We start from the raw sequence: 22,068 nt of genomic DNA on the forward strand, positions 1-22,068 counted from the left end.
TCAAGCATTCCCCACAGGAGCAACGCACGATATATCCCTTAGGACCAGGTCCACTTTGACCTCACCCGATGCCTCATCCACCACTGAGACTGCCACCCTGACGCGCCTGACAATCGGTTTTCCTTTTCTAATTTGGGGGATGATCTCATGGACTCTCCCCAGACGGTACCTTCCTCTCTTAGTTATATCTTCTGGAGAACCAACCACCACTAATTGGCCAGGCTGTAGGTTTTCCACCAAACTGGCCCACTTTTTTCTACCCTGCAGGGAAGGTAAATAGAAAGAGATCCATTTCTCCCAGAAACTGTGAGATAGAGCCAGGTTGTACCTATAGTCTCTCCGTAACTCATCTCGGTCATGAGGATTTCCTACTGATGAAAATGGGCTCAAGAATGGGTTAAGGAGGGCGGCTGGGGTGATAACAGTAGAATCCTTAGGGTCATCACAGACAGGGACTAAAGGTCTTTCGTTGACTATTCTTGTGGCACTACCAGTAAATGTAAGAAGTTCAACAAAGTTGGGTTTCCGTGATGAGTTCCCAATAACGTGGGAAAAGGCAATTTTGAATTGCTTGACCATTGCTTCCCAGGCCCCTCCCTGGGCCGGGGCATACGGAGGAATGAACTCCCAGTTAATTCCCTTTTTTCGCAAAGAAGTTTGAATTTCAGAAGACTCCAAAATTTCTGGTAGTCTTTTAGCTGCCGCTTGAAATGTGGTCCCGTTATCTGAGTACATGTTACGTATAGATCCACGCAAGTCTACAAATCTGGTAAATGCTAAAACAAATTCACTGTAAGATAGTGACGTCACAAGTTCCACATGGATTGCTCTACTCGCAAGACAGGTAAATAACAATCCCCATGCTTTCTTTTGGCTTCTTCCTTCCACAAACGTCATTGGACCAAAATAATCTACGCCACTGTTGAAGAAGGGTTTGTTATAGGCCGTGGTTCGTGGTAATGGTAGATCCGACATAAGCTGCCTGATAGGCTTTGCTTTCTCTAAGGCACATGGAGCGCAGTCATGCAAATAGTGTTTCACCGAGGAATTACCGTTTGCAATCCAAAAACGTTGACGAGTAGATAACAGTGTCTGTTGCACACCACAGTGATAGCTATCACAATGAGCGTCAAGGACAACTAGCCGTGTCAATGCGTGCCTCGAAGGCAAAATAAGAGGATGCTTCGCATCGACAGTTATTTCGGGAGACTTACTCAATCGACCTTCAATACGAAGTCTCCCCCGTGTGTCCACACAAGGACGATACTTTTTTAGAGAGCGCAACTCCTTCAGGCACTGTTTATCAGCGCCAGCTTCGCTCGAAGCAAGACGTTTTGTTACCACATCGATCGACTCCGGCAGGCCGTCACAACTTAACAAATCTCTATACACTACTTTTTGTACGTAAGAAACAACCCTATTTAAAGCGTCCTCAAGATAGGATGCATTTAACTTTGGTTTTACATACCCATGTTTCTTGCATTTGGATACAATGAACTCCGTGAAAGCTACAAGATAGGCGGCTCTTTTTTTCAACACGTACAAAGTAGGTGCGGTTTCGATCATCTTGCTAATGGAGCCAGCAGTTGCATTTTCACTTACCGTTATCGCCGGCGACAGTTCCATTTTACGAATAGCAGCATCTGCTCCATTCACCGTTGGGACCTCGCCCTCCTGCATGAGAAAAGATGGACCGCTCAACCACATCTCTCTGGAACCTGTTTTGGTGATGGCATTCGGTCTGGTTCCAACGTCTGCCGAGTTGAGATGTGTCGGACAAAAATGCCATTCTCTCACCTCTGACAAGAGTAAAATACGATTTAACCTACGAGTAACAAACTTGCATAATCGTAAATCAGGATTTCTGATCCACTGAAGGACAGTATTCGAGTCACACCAGAAATGTTTTCTAAGATCAGGCAGGTGTAGTGCATTAGCTGCCTGGTTTAACAGTTCCGTAGTATTAAGCGCGGCTACAAGCTCCTTTCTGGCAATCGGCCATGCACTTTGATGCTTGAGGACAACCCTACTTTTGCCAAAAACGAAGGATACGCAAGGGACTCCGTTACACAGCCTACGTATATACACAACGGAGGCAAAGGAGTGATTGGAGGCATCACTGAATCCATGTAACTGATATACGATATCATCGTCTGCACAACACGGCTCTGTGTTTACAAAATACCATCTAGGTATGGAAAATTCTTTTAGTAAATCTAATGAATGAATCCACGACTTCCACTCTTTTATGTAGCTTTGTGGCACTTCGGTGTCCCAATCGAGGCCTTCAATAGCCAAACGCTGCAGAATTAACTTAGCTTTAAGGAAGAATGGAGCGCCGAACCCTAGTGGATCGAAATTTTGGCCAAGTTGGCTTAACATTGAGCGACGTGTGTACTTCTCTAAAGGTTGGAGAGAGCACTTAATGAAGAATGAATCTGACTCGGTTTGCCACACACAACCTAGAGTTTTTGCTACTGGTAAGTCTGTGTCGTCTTTTTCGAGGTCGACATCGCGAAAGGAGGAAGCCAGCATCTCTTTTTTAAAGTCCGACAAAACATCCAACGCCCCTTTGTTGGCACTCCATTTCACCAAACTAAAGCCTCGGCTATCGAACAAGTCAATGGCTTGTTTAGCAATCTCACTGACCTCATCAAGGCTATTTCCAGAGAATATCAGATCGTCCATATACATATTTTTTCGAATGGCACGCAGGGTCAGGTCACTGGCTCCAGTGGGGTTTTGTTCAATCATCTTTTGAATGGCTAAGCAGGCGACGTATGGACTGCTTTTAATTCCCCAAGGGTGTACACAAAATCTAAACGGAATTACTTTGCCCTTTTCGATATCATTATTCTCAAACCACAGCAAACGGAACAAGTCGCGTTGTTCCATTGGTAATTGAATCTGGAAGAAGCACTTGGTTAGGTCTGCCATTAGGCCAAACTTTCCCAATCTAAAGCGAGCCAGAACTTGTGTTAAAGGGTTTAATATGTCTGGGCCCGACAAAATCACATCATTAACACACCTACCCTTAAACTCAGATTTGCCGTCATATACCACTCGCTTTTTTGCTTGGGATGTCACAAAATATGGTAAGTACCACACACATGCTGATGAGTCATCGTCTTTTACCGGCTCAATGTACTCACTGGACTGCATTTCAGTCATCGTTTCTACTAAGAATATTCGAACATCAAATTGCTTTAAAGCCTTTCGTCGTAAGCTCAGAACACGGTCAAAAGCCAAAGGGTGGTTATCCGGTAATTCAAAGTCGGTTTTTAAAGGTACGGGCATTTCAAATCTCCCATCTTCAACTTTCATTTGCGTCTCAACAAATTTTTGTGCTATGACATCATTGCGGGACAGTTCTATCGTTTCATCTGTTAGGGTTAAATCCTTTATTACATGTTTTAAACGACTGATTTCAATCTCCTGCGCATCAAAACTGTCAAGACTAAGTGACTCCTCAGCGACGTTACCATTAATGGCAACACGACGTACTTTAGAATCACCAGAGATCATAGAACCTCGACCTCCACTAGCCAGCCAGCCCAGTGGGGTTAAAATAGCATGGGGCTCTTCCCGAGTCATGCCAACACGTTCTTCTAATACTCGCATCAAGTAAGCATGGTCATTCCCGATTAGAATATCGACCGACATTTTGTTAGGTAACGAAATCAATTCAACATTATCGAAATGTGAAAACCTATTTAAGTCTTGATGCTGCGGCAATGTTTCGACATGGTCACTCCAAGGTGCATTTACCACTGCTTCCACATCACCATACAGTTCGTCAGTAACTAAGGATTGGATATTAAATTTAACCAGATCAGAGTGTATTTCTTGTTTGCCTGCTAGAGTGTCCATGCGGAAGGATACATTATCCGTGGCTTTTAGATGCAATTCTTTAGCCAATCGGCTTGAAACAAATGTGAGCTGCGAGCCTGGGTTGTGTTGACAGTAAACCAGAGTGGTCTCTTCATTAGATGGGTTTATGACCCGCGCAGCCGTGACACGATTAAACACTGCCCTCTTATGAGCGATGCTTACGCTACGATTAGTGACGGCAGGTGCCGTTCTAAGATCATTGCCATTGCCCGATGTTCCTTGAGGATTCACATAGGCGTCGTGCAGTAGATAATAGTGCTTAAATCGGAAATGTTCGCCGCAGCGCCTACAATTACATGATTGGGTGCAGTTTTTTGCTTCGTGTCCTATAAGACGTAGGCAGTTTAGACAACGACCAGTCGTGGCGATGACATCTCGGCGTCGCGACGGCGTCAAGTTTAGGAACTCAGGACAATTGGGTAGTCTGTGACGCTCTTGCTTATTCCTACTCTCACAATAGATACAAAGTATGTCCTTCCTCGTACCCTCAAAAGAGCGGCTACCAAACGTTTCTTCTCGGCTCCCAGAACAAAAGCCAGACCCGCGACTGCTACCTTGGGTGACATTTCTGACAGGCTGTGCTGAGGTTTGACGAATACGCATAATGTGATTATCACTTGCCGACCGTTTTGTATCTTTTCTAGCAACGACTTCCTCCATTAAGCGTATGGCGAAGTCCGTAGAGCGACACGTCTCTTCGCAATTTACGAAATCCATTAGGCTTTGGAAGCTTGGTTCCTCGGTGCTACCATATTGCTCTTTCAGATAGTACAAAAAGTCTTTCTTCGCATATCCAGGTAATCGACCTGCTAAGTCTAGTACAAAACGTCCTTCTAGCTGATGACGCTGGTTATACGCTCTAGCGAAGAGGGTACACTGAGCCAGCTCGTCTTTGAATTCCTTTATTGAGGATGATGACATCCCAGATAATTTATTGCCATGCCGTATCCGCCGAATCTCCGGCTCCGCGAGAAATCCGCCTCTAACGCCAAAGCGCTGCGACAAGCGATCTAGCGACATATCGATCCTTTCCTTTTCGCTCCAACCAGAAGTATCCGATGCTAAGTTTGAAATGGTTTGCGCGGCGCTACGTACGCAGGCTGCCTGTAGCAAAGTCAGCCGATTTCCCTCAAATGGGCAACTCTCCATTAGTGATTCAATACGGTTTTAAAAAAATATAAATGGCATGTTGTTGCCGTCATAGTTGATCAATGCGGCCCTGTCATAGAAAGTGCGACAATTATGATATTTATAGAACCAGTTTTGTTGATCCTCAGCACCTCTGTTTGCATTAAGCCCTGGCGGGGATGTCATAACATGTCTAGGTTCACGGCCATCATCTTTAACTAGTGGTGAATTACATCTCTCACCGTTAAGATCTTTCCTTCCAGTTAAGGGGCATGTTTGTGACGGTTTCACAACCTTCTCTCTATAAAAATCACGTTGATAATCATAATGAGGTTTTCTTTCAGCGGCCCCATGGGTCCCCCCGGGCGGTTTTGCCAAAAAATTATCTTTAGTCCACGTTCTATACTTGTTTGTGAGGGCGTTTCCTGGAAAGAGCTTTCTTAGGGGAGTTTCTCTATGTGGCGGTTCCATTAAATTCTCCTGTTTAGCCTGGCTCTGTTTAGGTTGGGCATCTATGCTAGCGGCCCCATGAATGTCATGGGATCTCCCAGGCGGATTGATAATGTCAGCGTCCCACCTCTGGACCTTTTCTATCGCTGTAGGGATGTAGTCGGTGACTCCGAGACTACTGGCCGTAGGCCGTCGTTGCCCGCGCTCCGACCCTTGGTCCGATCCACATTGTGAAAACAAGTCAAGCTTACTTTGCCTTGCTCTCAGTTCGGCTGCCTTGATCTGCATTTCAATTTCGGCTTTGGCTCTGGCTTCCTCTGCTTTGGCTTTGGCTCTGGCTTCCTCTGCTTTGGCTTTGTTCACCCGCATCTGTTTTTTCCACCGCAACTTCTCCATTTCGAGCCGGATTTCAATCTCTTCTTCTTTTGAACGGCGCGAGCGACTACTCGAGGCACTGGTGGTTGATTTTCCTTTTATTGTACTTAATTTTGTATCTACCTTGGAGATTTGCTTCTGTTTTATAGTACGTCTCAATTCCTCAATCTCTAACCTGACCTGTTCTGTAGCTTCAGATATCATGGTGCTATCCTTTAGTTTATTCGCAAGTTCTAACAGTTCTCCAAAGTTGCCCTCTAACTCCGCCATATCAACCAAGGCCCGCTCTAGCGACGCTTCATCATGTACCATGGAGAGACCTCTCCTTAATTCTCCAACCCCCTGCAGCACCTCTCTTTTTTTGTGTCTGACGTCCCTGAGCACAGCTTCTGCACTGGAATCAGCATGGGTAAGGCTGCCATGAACCCCCTGAGGATACACCTGCCCAACGCCCGGGTGTTCCGCCGCACCACCCCCAGACGCAGCGCCCCCTGTCCCACTGCCAACGGGAAGCGTACGAGACACCGGATGGCCACCGTCACCTTCCATTTATCAATTTAAGAAATTACACTACTGTATACTACAGCCTACACACAGTAATATCGACACACGTAACGTAATGGACAGCGTAACCAACATTAATTAGTAACTTACCGCTCTCTGAGTTACGGTGGAGCAAGCCTTTTGACAAACAATACAGTATTTTACACAAGTTATTATACACAATTAGGCTCCGGTACAATAGAGTTCCAGTTTACAACACAATTAAAGTACGGTTATATTAAAGTCCTTTCGTTGCAGGGATGTGCTGACCACCCCTTCAGAAGTCTTCCTTGGTTGAAATTTAAATTTGTTAGTCTTTAAGTTAGTCCTTTAGTTCTTGTTCTTTCAATTCTGTCAATTTTGTTAGTTCTTTTAATTCTTTTATTTCGTTATTTAGATACTTTATAGTTCTTTACTTCAGTTGTCCAATTATCAGGTTTTTATTTTTGTTTACATGAGTAGGTGCTCACTGCCTACCTACAATCCCTCCTCGGTCTGCCTGAATCATACTTGCAATTGTTTCTTGTTGTTTTTTGATTTATTGAGCGCGAGTTGGGATAAAAACCTGATTTTGTATAAACTTACAATGGCTTTAACACGACAACTTAAATCCGTGGTACACATTCATTTCTCTAGCTTGCTTTTTTCGATAATGAAATGAAACTCAACACACAATGGCAAATACTCTCCAGAAACCACGGCTCCCGGCACGCGGCAAATGCGACAATCAGAAATTAAACGTCTTGGTCAGAAGGCGGGCCACGTAACGTATAACAGTGAAAGAACGCAAATTCAACGTTGCTTAATTCAACCAACCAAGTTACAAAATTCATCACAATTTCAATTCTAATCAAGAGGGCAATCGACCCGCCGGAACAGCCATCATGTCTACAAATTAAATTAAAATTTCCAATTTGTTTCTATGTTGCTGTGGGACTAACCTACCTGACTAACCTACCTTCACAACTAATTCATTTTTTTTTTTTTTAATAGTGTATAACAAGAAACTTTTAAAAAGTTGTCAATTGTTCCAAAGGTCCCATTCTTGTGTCACCCATGAAACATCTAATGGGACCATTGAAACAATATTTAAACACTCCTGTAAATCATGCAATCTGGAAATTTTGAATTTTTTTATTATTCGCAAAACATGTGTAATATACACAACAAAACAGGAGAGCCATAATGATACCAAGTCTTATTCCTGGGTATTTAAAATAAAAATAAATGAAATAAAAAATAAATCAAGGAACTAAATAAAGGAAATACAAAAAGAAATAAACAAACGCACAATGCAGAGTTAGGTTCATTGTATTTAAACAACATTAGTTACAATTTTCTGCAGTTGTTATTTAGAAAATAGACTTTTTTGATTTACTTGGCTTAAACGTAGGCAAAACTTAAAAACAAGGATCCGATAAAACGCTTTGGAAAAGCCTGTTCGATTGGTCTAATAGGCTAACATAAGTCAAAAAATGTAAACATGACATTTTTACTTGTGTATGCTCAGTTTGGGCCGGCTAAACCCATACTCACCTTTAAGCTTAATAGTTTTACTTGTCAATGCGCCATAACTTATGGCTCTGCCTCGATAGCCCAGTTGGTTAATGGCTAGCGCGTGACTTTATAAACGTAGAAGCTTCAAGATCAAGCGGCGCTGGTTCGACTCTCAGGGTGTGCATTTGAGCAACGCATTTCAGGACTGCTTTCCATTCAGCGGCACCCAATGAATGGAATAATTCCTGGTAACAACACTTCAACAATCAGAAAACTTCACTCTACCAATCTCGGTAACCGGCCCTGCGTCAGAAGCCTCTACACGGGTATATAGGCTAACACTATCAGGAATACCTATCAAAGCTTTGTCAGTCTGAGAATAAAGATTTAAAACTAAACCAAACCATATGTTTACCCAAACTAAAGAAAATTCTTTACATAGGCTACAGAGAGCGAAAAAGGTTGTTTTCACCTATGAAATCAAACAAATGGTATTCACATTTAATGAAAGAAAGAAAGAAATTTTTATTCTGTTTTTGATTTGAAATAGTTACAGAATTGGTGCTTTCCAATGGAAAAAAAGTCTTTACATTTTACAGGAGAGTAAATAATCCGATGTTTCATTGGTCCCACTATACCCATGGGTCCCACATCTCCCCTACTCGTTATTCTTATCCAGGAAACCCACTGCACTTTTTCAGATATGTTAGATTTTCTCAACTAGGCTGCACTCTAACATGGTTCACTTCAAGCAGGAGGCACACTGTTGCCATGTTGGCGCATGGAAGCCTGAGCTGGAGTTTAATAGATAAATCGATCCTAATATGGTGTGAGATTTAATGCCATATATGCCTCCTGATCTGGAAATACAAGTTATAAACAATATTTTTGATGTTGTACTGTGTTTCTCTAGTATTTTCTTATGCAATGTATAATTAATTTTTCTTTTATAGGCTTGAAAAGAACTATACAGTATGTACTGTAGGCCTATAGTCCTTTCCAAGTATGTACTGTATAGTCCAAAACGTTTGGTTTTTTTGTCTTACAATGTTAAATGTCTGTATTGTTGCTGAGTTGTTTATGTGTTTATGGTTGGAAAAAATAACCTCTCTACTTAAGTTATATAATGTTTTTCATTTACAGATTTTCAACAATTGTATCATACTAATTTTGTCAACGCAACAATTTGTTATATTTTAACTACAAAAAAGTTCGAATTGCAAAAACCAAAAAGCGCCAGTATTGGGCTGTGCTTGCTTCTTTCTCGCCAGATCTCAGATCCTTGGAACAGTCTTTGCAAGAGCACAACGACGATCATCTTTTGCAACAGTCTACTCCTGTATTTAGATTTAATAGCCAACAAGCTTTAAAAGCATTTCACAAAGGTATGTTGTTGAAAAAGCAAGAATCAGGCGCAAAGCAATCTCAGACAGGACAGAATATGATTGCAACTCTTGATGCAAAATTTGGTAACTGACATTGAAGAAAAATCAGTTTTTGCTGCTTTAATGAGTTCAATGCATTTTCTTGTGCATTTTTAGGAACATCTTCTACTCTGATGGTGAATGGGCTTCTAGCATGGGCAAATAGTGTGTCAGGGATATTAGGAAAATATCTTGAAATTTCTTTGGCAAAGTTTTCAAAACGCAAATTTGTTTACCAGAATTGCAAGGTATTCTGGTCTGTCTAGCTAGCACTGAAGTGCGCAGCCTATGTCTACGCTAAAATCGCGATGCACTCTGTGGTGAGCCGCCGTTGGAGTTAACTTTCTAAATTTTTAAACTAATAAAACTCTAAACTTTTCAGAAGGTCTCAGGCGACCCCAGTTGGGGTCGCAACCCAATTCAATTCAATTCAATTTATTTTTCTTTGTCGGAAAAAAACAGCAATGATAAAGTTACTAATAGTTTACGGGAACAAAACCAACAAAAGGAAAAGGTGGCAAAACCACAGAAGTTTAAAACGTGCATGCGATGAAAATCTAAAGGATACGTCGATGAGAGTAAAGTTAAGCACGGCCACCAAACCAAACAGTTTAAAATAGATGAATTAGTTGAAAGAATCAGTTGGCTCCACATACCTAAAGCAACTGGAGGTGTGACAGTTGATGTAGCCATGCGGGGACGACTGAACCTCACAACCAATACAAATACAGAAAAACAAAAACACGAGCATTTAATAAACGTACGGTGAGCCTATTATACAAAAAACTATATAGGCTACAGTCTTTCGTTTGTAAATAAAATGAACTGTTTGCAGCAACGACAGTGGTGTAGTTTTAAAACAGGAATCGATAACTGATGGGTTCAGGAATATACACTAATTATTATTTGAACATTATATTATAGTGATGCTCAATGAAAATGGTCTTGATCGGTATCGGAGAGGGATGGAGTTTCTTGGCGTTTTTCAAATGAATTTTCAACCAAACTGCTGGAGAGTGATGCAACTTCATTGTTGAAGTGCCGTATTCTTTACAAACAAATCTATACAACAAAGTAACAGAGAGTCAAAAGGTTCTTTGAACAAGTACAATATACGTAGTTCTGCTAATTTAAGGGCTAAAGGCCAGGGCCTCCGAGAGAAGTCAGCACTGGTCGGGAAACAATACGAAAAATAGGCCCCATAATATTTTTTAGCAAATATTGCGTTGCATGTTCGTGTTAAGCTGAAATTAGCCTACTTTCCTTAGCATGAAAAGAACTTCGTTCAATGTAAAAATCATCAATAATTAATCACTGGATTACACTTGCAGCAAAAATGCCATTGAGGCTAACTATTTTGTCGAGAAAGCTTTGTAAACACACAATAGGCCTACAGGCAACAAAAATAGTTCAACCAAGCATTTAATTCAGGAGTGTCCAAACTTTTTCCCACGCGAGCCAGATTTGATAATAAGTGTTCGTTTGCGGGCCAACAGCCACAATAATTTTTCTGAAAACTGCAAGTTGAATTTATATGATTTTTGTGTGTCTGCAGGCCAAAAATAACACATTGTAGGCTACAACAACAGGCGCGGGCCATACAAAAACGTCTCGTGGGCCGGAGTTGGCCCGCGGGCCGGACTTTGGACATCCCTGATTTAATTCAACCCTTTCTGGATTTTTTGCAATGCAAAGTTACGGTTCACAGCATCAAATAATAAAATTTTGAGACATCTGAATTGATGCACAACATGTATAGTTAGGCTTTTCAATCGGTTTTGAGTCATAGGCCTACTGGAGCGCAAACAACTCTTTACAAATTTCAGTAATCGCTAAAACCACGTTTTCAAAGCGCAACTGTTGGAGGTAGCTACTGGAACACAAAAAAAAACATAACAAAACTATTTGGAAAAACTTTTCGAAAGTTGCAATCAATGATTCCTTGTGTAGAGAGATTATGGGGTGGTTTGCAGTTGAAGTTTGCTGTGTGGCTTTCTGTCAAAAGTAGGCTACCAGTACCAACTCATCCAAAATGTCTTGAAAAATGTCATTGTTGTAGCCTACAAATGGTTTAAATTTGTCTCACATGCCCGCAACTGCACAACAGATATACGATGAAATTTATGGAACTTCAAACTCATCGACGATATGTTTGAGTTTGTTAATAGGCTACATTTGTCAATTCCAACAACTGTCGAATCCTTTGCAATGTACGATAGAATACATTTCCTTCGAATGATTCAGCTAGTTAAGTGGAGTTATAAAAGCGTTCTGTCTTCAGGAAAAGAAAATCTTTTTTTTAAATTTATAATTGCCAAGGCAACTTTAGCTTGCGAGTAGTAGCCTATTCTTTTCAGCTTTCTCTTAGCCTACTTAGATTACATCTTCCTTTAATTTCATTAAATTCATCAGTGAATCTTCTTTAGGACCGTAGTCCACATAATGCAAAGCAGTCACAAATTTAAAACTGCTAGTTGAAGACTACTTTAGTATTGACTCAGCTTCCGATCAAGCTCTTGTTGGTCTTCAATTGAAAATTGGTAATGTAAAGCATTGGGTTTGACTGCACCACGCCTTGACCTCTTGAAGTCAATTTTCTTTGCAAGATGATAGGACAGCTTTCTTTAAATTTTTCAGAATTTTCCTCTGATTGGGCTATAACTTTAAAGATGCCACTAGCTTACAGATAATCAATTACTCCAAATAAGACATTTGAACAACGCTGTCTGTAGGCAACATTATGAATTTCAACTAGATTTAAGCAACAACATCCATAAACAAAAAACAAAATTTATAAAGAAAAAACTCACTACCTTCCAAAATCACATCATGAGAAGCATGGCCAACATAAGGCTACTTGACCACACAAAAACAGAAGATTTTTTAACTATGACACAATTACATCCAATTGCAGCAATAAGTTAATAAAATCAAAAGTTTTAAAACTGTTCGGCCACACTAAAAGATCACAATTCGGAATCAGCAAAGTTTGCACAGAAAGAAAAGTAGAAGGAAAAAGAAAACGTGGCAGACAACCAAAACGATGGCAGGACAACATCCAATCATGGACCGGACTCAACTTGGCGACACTGGGCGAGCTCGCTCAAAATCGCCACTCTTGGAAGCAAATAACTCATGTTGATGCGCAATCTGCTGCAGGCGGAGATGATGACTGATGATGATGATCCATAAACAAAAAATATACAGGATTTACTTTCTTTAATCGTGCTTGGACTGATACCTTTAACTTTCCCAGATAACTTATGTTGGATACAACATCCTATGCCTGGCCAACGCAGATTTTGAAGTTAAGGTTCAGTTGTCAGTTGTCAAGCAAAAATAGTTCCCGCTTAGCTAAAACAGCACCAGTTTTCAAGTTGACACTATCAATACAATCGAAACCGTTCAGTGATACACAAATCATTTCAGCTTCAGATTTTACGTCTTGAAGCTGTTCAACATTGCCTACCTTAACACGAAAATGATTTGTTCTTGATGAGAAGCATCGAGAGTGACATTTACAATGATTGAGAAATACTTGGAACTACGCACTTCATTTAAGAATTTGTTGATTATTTAGTTGGTACATTTTTACTTTAGTACTAAAAATGGGCCCCCCTCAAAATTGCAAAAACAAAAAACTACTCGTTTTTCCTTTACAATGTTTTGCTAGGGGGGAAACTGGCCCGATTTCCCCCCCCTCTCGGAGCCACTACTAAAGGCACCGGTTGAGAACCGCTAATTTAAGGGCTAAACCCACCGGTTGAGAACCGCTAAACTAGAAGATATCTTGAACCAAGATACAACAACATTTTCGGTTATTTCGAGAAATGGAAATTGAAATTCAGAAAAACTGAAATCGTGACTGGTTTTCGTTTAGGTTTCGGTTTATGTTTGTTTTCGTTTACCCTATGGTTTTGAATCTTTATCATCGGACTGACAAAGCCTTGATAGAGTATTCCTGGTAGTTTCGCATACTTATAGAGGCTCTTGACGCAGGTCCGGTTGCCAAAATTGACAAAGTGAAGTTTCCTATTGTTGAAATGTTGCAGTTTCGCTGTAGTGACTGCTTTCCACTTACGCAATATAAAAGGCAACAGTGAGATAAATGTAGAATCAATTAAAAGTTACTGCTTCCTACGCTGAGTAGGCAGGAGCGTTGACAAGGGGTCTAGGTGGTACTTTTGGACCCGGAATGCTTAAGGGGCCCAGACTTAAAAGATTCCCCCCGACTTCAAACACTATCAGGATCTTAATATAATAAGATCTAAAGGAATTGCCATCAGAGGTTAAAACAGCCACTTCAGCCGTCAGATGGTAAAGTACCGGGCGCCCTTCTGGCTACCGGGCCCACTTCAGCTCTTTGGTGGTAAAATAGCCACTTCAGCCACCAAACGGTAAAATAAAAATTTAGGTTAGTCTAGTATGTGAAAACAGAATATAGTAGGCTGTCATGTTTTTTACTGTTTGAGCGTAGACATTACATTTATCGATACAATACATTGTAATAAAATAGCTTTTTTTGTATTAGGAACTAGCACAATTCGTGATCTCTCTTAGAAATGGTTGGTCAATAGTCAGGCAACCAACTTACTGGAATACGCTTTAAAGAAACAAATTTTGGTTTCTAAACAATAGTCTGCTTTGTAGGATAAATTACTAGTGTTTAGTCTACCACTGTACCTGTACCGTATAGTGATTTCCCTTACCACGAATATTTAGTGAAATAACCCGAAACACAAATTTCAAAATAAACAGGTTAATGTTTGTTTAAACTCAAATACTAAAATGGCACAGGTAAGAAGATTGCTATCCCTATTTCTGCACTAAAAGTTAGACCAAAACCGCTTTTCAGATTTCAGCAATCAGCAAATGTTTGATCTAGGCCCAAACATCTTTCGCAAATCCAATTAAAAAGTTTCTGACCGTCTGCACTAAATTTGCTGTAAATTCTCTTCTGGTGAGCCTAGAATGACCAGCGAAACATCGATGGAATTGAGAAGTAATACTCTAGCGCCCTGTGGCAAATACAAATTCAAGAAAGTAACCGCTAGATAAAGATAGTAAGTTTTGTGGTTCGGGAAATTTTAAGATTGTGCAAGATTTGTTAAAGGCCCATGCTTTTGGCATGTCGGGCTTGATCGAACACAGAATAATAGAAAGCTTTACATCTGACAAGACTGATACTACAAACAAGAGCAAGCTACTGCATCACAGGCTACCAGCAGCGCCAAGATTGTGATAAGCGCATAGTGGTATCATGGCCTACGATATGTAGAAAAATTTTAATGCCTTTATAAATAACATTCTTCTTAAGTTTCTACTTTAAATGGCATGTGTCATTCTCATTTTTTTTTTTTTTCGGCTGCATAGCCGAGTGGTGAGAACACTGGAACGGCAATCGAAAGGGCGCCGGTTCGACACCGCTCAAGAGCATGCGGCTATGTCTGTGGCAAGACAGTTAAAGGCATGCCTGAAGGTGGACACGAAGATTGGCTTCCTTGCCTTCCCGTCCACTTAATCTAAATCTTCAACCACCGGGTGTAAGCCTGGATACGACAAACATTCTCATTTTAATAGCACACCAATAAAAGTTTGTACACAACCTTTATCTTCATAACATTGTCGATGGAGTGGGCCCGAAAATAAATTGGTATCGGGCGCGAGATATCCTGTCAACGGCCTTGCGGGTAGGCAAAGTAGTAGCAGCAGATATATCATTGCAAACAACGTGTCATGTCGTGCTCCAACACTGAATAATTTCTCTAGGCTACTACTGGACAATTTTCCTATTCTTCCAGGCACCCCTACTGCTGAGCTGTCGCCACTCTGTCCCTTGATCGACACTGGAGCCGAACAATCTCTTGCTTTAAGATACTCTATACCAGTGGTTCCAAACCCGGGGGTAAATTACCCCCGGGGGTAATTTGCCTATTTTTGGGGGGTAACAAGACCTGATTTGGAAACAGTGAAGGTTGTCAACTTTATAAAAGCGAAAGAATTGAACAACCGTCTTTTCAAGGAGATGGGAGAAAGATACGAAGCATTACTGGACCACACAGAAGTACGATGGCTGTCTCGTGGCAAAGTGATAACCCGCCTGGTCGAATTTCGTGAGGCTGTCCATGTTTTTCTGATAGAAAAGAAGTCCGACTTAGCTGAATACTTCTCTAACCAACAGTGGATTTCCCAGCTGTGCTACCTGGCTGATATCTTTGGTGAATTGAACAAAGACAATCTTTTAATTCAAGGCAAGAATGTAACTGTGATCGACACAAAAGTAGCCGTAGCAGCATTTATCGCGAAGGTTAAATTGCGAGCGAGTTGGAAGAGTCACAGTAGTGCAGTTTCAGACGCTTGACATGTACCTCGAAGGCAATGGACTTGAGTTGACAGCGGCATTGAAAAAGGACATAGCTGACTACTTAGGCCAGCTAGCCAAGAAGATAGACAACTAAGTTATACTTTTCGAATTTGGACACGGCTGGTCTCCTATAGTGCACTGTTTGTTTGTCTATTTTTTCTAACGTAATATGTCGAATTTTTTTCACCTCTATTATGGTTTAACGTGTAAAACATATGGTAACCCAAATTTCTAATATTACTGTGACATGCCACTACTACGTCCCAGCTAGCGATGCCTGTTATTTTTGCATTGATTCAACGTTTGCTAACGTTGGATCGGTGTGGAGGTGACGAGTTTAGCTGACTGGGGTATAAAATTATCGCTTTATCAACGCAACTTTATATCAAAGCACGCTTGATATCTTCAAGACATAACTTCCCTGGGTATAATTGAATTCCCGCAAGATGATGATGTTGTTTTTGCTAGTTTGTTTTATTTGTTTTCGTCATTGATTCGTATCGCCAAGTTATATCTTTTTTGTGAGTCGTGCAAGGCCTGGTGCGTTGCGCTTGAAATGGCTTTGCCCGTGGTAGGATTTCTTTGTGGGGATTTCTTTGCCTGCCTTGCTCTTCTTTGCTATGAGCTAAACGCATCAAGACGTGTTCCCCTCACGACCATCAGCACTCTTACTAACGCACCATGGCCGATCTTCATAGCAACTGTCCATAGAAATCTTAAATATATCGGCTAAAGCTATTTGGGCTAATAAAGCTATAGCCTAAATACATGTTGTTTATTTATTTTATTTTTTTGTAACAGTTTTTTTTTTTTTATTTTCCCTTTATATCTTAAATTTTTCTGAAGGTGTTGCGACCGTGCCAAATTTCTCAACTCAATAACTTACTTCGGTCAAAAGCACGTTTTAACGTTCGCGTTTTGTCGCTTCTACCCTTTTCTCGACCTTTGCTATGTTGACGTGTATTGTTTTTGATATGATGGTCAGAAATAAAAAACAACTGAACTGAGCTGAGCCCTTCACATGTGATGACAGCCAGGTGGATGATGACAACTTTCCAGCCAAAGAAGAATTTATCACTCTCCGAATGAACGAAGCGTTGAAACTTGATTCCAAGGGGAAAGGCTTGGAACCCTTCTGGATTGGCAAACTCCAAGACGCGCCAACATTAGCGACACAGGCATTAAATATCCTGACACCTTTTTCAACAACGTATGTGAACAAGGATTTTCAACTGTCTTGGGAATGAAGACAAAGAAACGCAATCGCCTAGATGTCGAAAGCGACGCAAGAATTGCCCTCAATAGGCTACCACAAAGCCCAGGATCACAAAGCTGGCGGCTGACGTCCAGGCCCAACCTTTGCATTGAGTGTTTACCGTGCATTGTTATCTTGTATTCAGTATTGTATTGTATGTGGATTGCCATAGTTAGCCCTTTGAAATACATAGCAATAAACACCTTTGTTTGGAAAATTGATCGTAGGGGTAATTGGCTCACTTCAGGTTGGAGATTAGGGTAACAGCCAAAAAAAGGTTGGGAACCACCGCTCTATATGCTTCTCTCGCGAGCAGCTTTTCGACCTTTATTTTTGAGAAAACGAAGATAAAATCAATTTGCTCGTCATTGGCACGAAGTTGCCGAATTTTACGTTTTGGTTTGTGGTCTTTTTTTTCGTTTTCAATGCAAAATCTATCCGAAGTAGCAGTTTTACCTTGTTTTAGACGTTTTTTGTGTATTTTCTTTGCTCAATAAATTAAATTTTAACTAGTTGGGTGAGCAATATGTATGCTTCATATTATTGCATTGTTTTCTTAGGTTTTGAACGACACATAAAATTTTCATACTTTTTAAATCGACTGCTGAGAACAATGACGTCGTTTAAGTAAATGAAATAGAATCGAGAAAGCGGAAAATAGTTGCAAACACGAAAGAAAGTAGCCGATATGTTTTACTTGAGTTTTTTTAAAGGCACGTGACTAAGCCCCCCCCCACTCCCCTGGATCCGCTACTGTGTGCACGATTGATGTGCTTATCAGTGACGCATCATACGCATTAGAACTGACATATGCAAAGTCGGTTTTATGCAATATAACACCTGAGTGAATTAAATGAGGTGTAGCACACTTTTCTGTAAACTTCTTTCCTGTTTAGGCTTGTGTCATGACAAACGTTATTCGTGGTACACGTATGTCGCACCAGGGTCATGGTCGCACTAATTAACATAAGACAAAATTGTTTGCTACTACTATTGCTGCATTTATGCGTTGTCCAAAATAGAAAAATGTCTACCTTTAGCAGATGAAGGTGATTGTTTTGGTTGCAGATGTCATCATCACGATTGAAATATCAAAGTCCTAGCAAGGTTTTACGCAAAGAAAACGTAGCTAAAATTGGCTCGTTCGAACAGAGTTGGCTCTTCTATTTCCATTTTGTGATTCCCTTCATAGATTAACCATATGTCCCGTTTTAGTCAGGACAGTCCCAGTTTTTAAGGATTTTTCCGGTCTGTCAACCAAAAAGTTCCAGATTTTGGATTTTGAGCAAAGTATTCAAAAACTTCATACTCTGAGAAGATGAATCGGGCAATGTGACCTTTTTTAAAGATCACGATGAAACCAGGTAAACGAGATCTGATATTTCGTCGAAGTCGTCGTTCTGAAGCGTCCCGATTTTCAGTCACAAAATATGGTGAGCCTATCACTGCACCAACTACAGTATATACTCTCATTCGAGCATGTGTTCTCTGATGGTGGCGATGTATCTCCTTTTTGATCTTTTTCTCTTTATAATAATAATCTTTTTTTTGCGCCCGTTGCGATAACATGTAGTAAGCCTACACTGCGATCACAATGCAGCACAACAGGAAGCAGCGTAGTGACATATAGTCCTCGAGTCAGCTGTTCCCCTTATTTTGGCTTGCCCGAGACACAACCGCGTGCTCTGGAGCGGGTTTGAACCCACGTAGTCTACTTTCGAACGTCGCGCAGACGTTCTCACCACTCGACTATGCAGGCGAGATCATTTTAGGCTATACCTGGTAGATCAAACTATAGGCTAGGCCTACTTTGTCAATGTAGTATTTTTATCTCCTTTTCACAGATTCAGAACATGCGTTTTCTCTGTTACATATTCGGTTATTCCGCTTCCTTTTTCATCCATATCACCACTGCTTGCTTTTTTTTCTCGTTTCTTGCTTTAGTTACCATCAATACCAACCACTAGTCTAATGTAATTGATGAACTCGTTTAGGTTTAGGGACTAGTGTACAGTTTCCTGCAAGATTGTGTTCCGGTTTTCCTCCTTTTCATCTAAACACATGTACCCAGTCTTGTTTATTTTACTGATTATTCAATACAGGCTATTACTGTAGTACTTTTGCGCTACATATCTAGACTTCTTTTTCGACCCCATAAATATTGTTTTAATTCTGAGTTGCTTGTATCTAAGTGGTTTTGCATGTGAAGCTTGCAATGGTTACATATCAACATCATAGTTAACATGTAGCCTAATTCTAAGACAGATTACATGCACCAACAATTTTGGATGAAGATAAGTTGGTCCGAGTTACCCCGTGTCTCGTTGCCTACTATCTCTTTTTGTTTGCATACCACCCGTGTTTTGGTAAGCTTCTGTTACACCAACTAAACAAACATTTCTTGGATCAATTGAATTGTCAGATTTTTGGAAAGCGTTTTCGGAATAAATAAACGAAAGTTTGCCATCTTCCAGCAGCTGCAGGCTTCATTGCTACAAATATAATCCGCAAGCAGTGGCGTACGCACAAGGAAGGCATTGTGCTATGACTCATAATGCTTAGAAAAATATTGCTGTTAAATTTCTAGCTTAAATTTAGTCACAAAATTTGAAAATAGATGGAAGAAATTTTAGTGATGGAATGGAAGATTTCTATTTCTATGATGGAACGGAAATAAAACGGTAGGCACTTTAACATGCAGATATCCAATCCAACCACGAACCAATCAGATGCTACGTTGTCTGTCCAATTGTGACTATTCCAGCATTCAGCCAGAGAATTGATTATTTTGAACTTGTTTGGTAATTACAGAAGAAAAAAGAGTTATAGCAGCGGTGGGAGTCAAACCCACGTCAATGAAATGACTACCACCGCCCTAACCCTCTGCCCCAAGTCAACCGATGGCAAAGAGATGATTTAATTTAGCTAGAATTTTCGTTTTTTCTTTGTTCTTCCTAAACACAACTTTGATGACGTCATGAACAGCGTAGCTTCTGATTGGTTCATGGTTCGTGGTTGGTTCGCGGTGTATTAGAAATCTGCTTGTTAAAGTGGCTACCAAATAAAACGGGAGAAAGTTTTCGGATGGAAGATGGAAAAAACGTCTTTCACTCTATCCCATATCTTGCCGATGAGATTCTCTATCCCCAAATCAAAACACTTCTAAGGAACAGGCAGTATATTCACAGAAAGTGATTTCATTCATTCTTCTTGCAGAATTGAACCTTCAAATCAATTCAGTTGAGCTCAATTTCGCGCTACAAAAGCTTGGTTGCTCCAACTCCGCTATGCGCTAATGAGGATTTGATAATTCCATATTATCTATAAGGCCTACAGTACCAGCATTCAAATGCTCGTTTTTAAAAAAAAATACCAAAAAACTAATAACCCCCTCTAGAAACTCTTGTGTACGCCACTGTATGCGTTGCAACCAGTTATTTTACAAATGAACCGCATTGAAGAAATGCGTATCATATGATTTCTTTTTAAAGAATAGAGTAGTGGAAACGCATATATGTATTGAAATGATTTTTCGTTGTGTTTTGAAAAACAGCGGATCGCAGGCCATCACTTACCAGGACATTAATGCATTTCAGAATGCTCCTTACACGTTCGAGAGAAATATTTCATTTCCATTGTCGTCCCACTAGATTATTTTGATCATTCTAAGTTTGCTTCAAGACATTTAAGCAGTCAATCAGAATTTGGCATCGTGGACTCAGACCTGTGATTTTCTCTCAGCTTACGTTTTCAAATCTCAGATAATTTTACAATGGTTAAGCTTAGAGCATATTTTCCATTTAACTTCACATTTTTATTCTGCGCAGGAAAATTTATTTTTAGTTTGTTTATCATTCTGCCAGATACCTGGCAAGGTTACCAGATATAATTTCAATCAAACGTGTGCATGAGATTGGGCTAATTCTAGACCACGAAAGGTTAATCACTCAGCTAATATCTTGCGAAAAATCTGTGGCAGCATAGGTCAACCAAAAAGAAGTTGTTGAGGCAGACCGAAAGCTTCCGACAATTTACCAAAAGAGCCTATAAAATGTTTCGAATTGAAAAGTATGAATAAAAAGTTAATTCTGGTCGGAAAGTACAGACGTTGGGTGAAGTTGAACAGACAGATCCTGAGACAGCAGATCATTTTATGATAAGCGCTGAGGCATGAGATGTATTGAAGTGCATGAATTTAATCATGTAAAGTCGATCGGTATATTTAGGCAAAATTCGAACGAATCAGACGTTGAAAATGCTGCGTTTAGCATAAAGCTTCGCTTTTAATGTTAATGCTAACAAATGATCGCACAGCACGCTTTCTTGTTGCGTAAGTTAATTAAACAGCAGACTAGAGTTGCAAAGCCAGCAGGCTACTTACAATTATGTGCAAGGTAGATTCTATTGCATGTTGCAATATCTTGTGAAATAAAATTAAAACCAGGTATGAATTTAAACAGCGTCAACATTTTTGTGTTGCTTTTTTCACTTTTAATAAAAATTGGTACATAAAGTTTTGTCATAAAACAATCCTACATTAGCGAACACAGTGTTTGTTTTGCCAAGTTTATTTATTCATTTGAAGTATTGCGATGGTTTTACTTTATCTCAAGTAACATCTTCGTCAATTTGCAGCAGAGCTTGTAATTTTCCGCATAGTCGACAGTAAAGTGATAAAAAATACTTGTTACTTGTTTTCAAGTCAACTTCTTTGACAAAACTGTCCATGTGTATTTTATGTTTTTTTTTCTCTTTCTACAACGGCCTACTCTGATAATTTATTTCCTTTCCAAAAGAAGAGGGCGAAAGCTTTGATATCAAAAAGAACACAATCACCTTCTAGCCGTGACACATGTAATGAGATATAACAAAAACACTTCGTTTGTACTGCTCAGTTGTTTTTTTTCTGAAAATATAACTTTGAGCAGGAACATTTCTACAAAGCTATTAATGCTAAAATGTGACATTGCGTTTTAAGAAAAAAATTTTAGGGAAGAAAGCGTTGGCAAAAGTCGATTGTATGATACTCTTGTGTTGAAGCCGGATATGACGTTTCATTTAACCGAGTACAGCGTTCTAAGAACATAGTTAACATTTGAGCAGTCATTCGAGTGACATCAGCGCCACCAAAGATTGTGCTT

At 40.2% G+C, this 22,068-nt stretch overlaps 1 protein-coding gene across 1 annotated transcript; it reads right to left on the reverse strand.

Annotated features, from left to right (window-relative positions):
* On the reverse strand, positions 1 to 5,040 carry LOC145782981 (uncharacterized). Its single transcript, XM_082594739.1, has 2 exons — positions 3,033 to 5,040; positions 1 to 2,765 (listed from the first exon to the last, which is right to left on the reverse strand). The coding sequence occupies exons 1-2, from the start codon at positions 5,038 to 5,040 to the stop codon at positions 1 to 3; spliced, it is 4,773 nt and encodes a 1,590-aa protein (XP_082450865.1).
* Between the last annotated feature and the right edge of the window lie 17,028 nt (positions 5,041 to 22,068).

The sequence above is a fragment of the Aplidium turbinatum genome, chromosome 14, assembly GCF_918807975.1.
Source record: "Aplidium turbinatum chromosome 14, kaAplTurb1.1, whole genome shotgun sequence".
Classification (NCBI taxonomy): Eukaryota; Metazoa; Chordata; class Ascidiacea; order Aplousobranchia; family Polyclinidae; genus Aplidium; species Aplidium turbinatum.

Excerpts from the sequence above, each read along its gene's own strand:
- LOC145782981 (XM_082594739.1), bottom strand. The coding sequence starts at position 5,040 with ATGGAGAGTTGCCCATTTGAGGGAAATCGGCTGACTTTGCTACAGGCA. Across the intron at positions 2,766-3,032 it reads CGGCAAATCTGAGTTTAAGG|CCATTCAAAAGATGATTGAA; the intron begins GTAGGTGTGTTA and ends TCGCCTGCTTAG.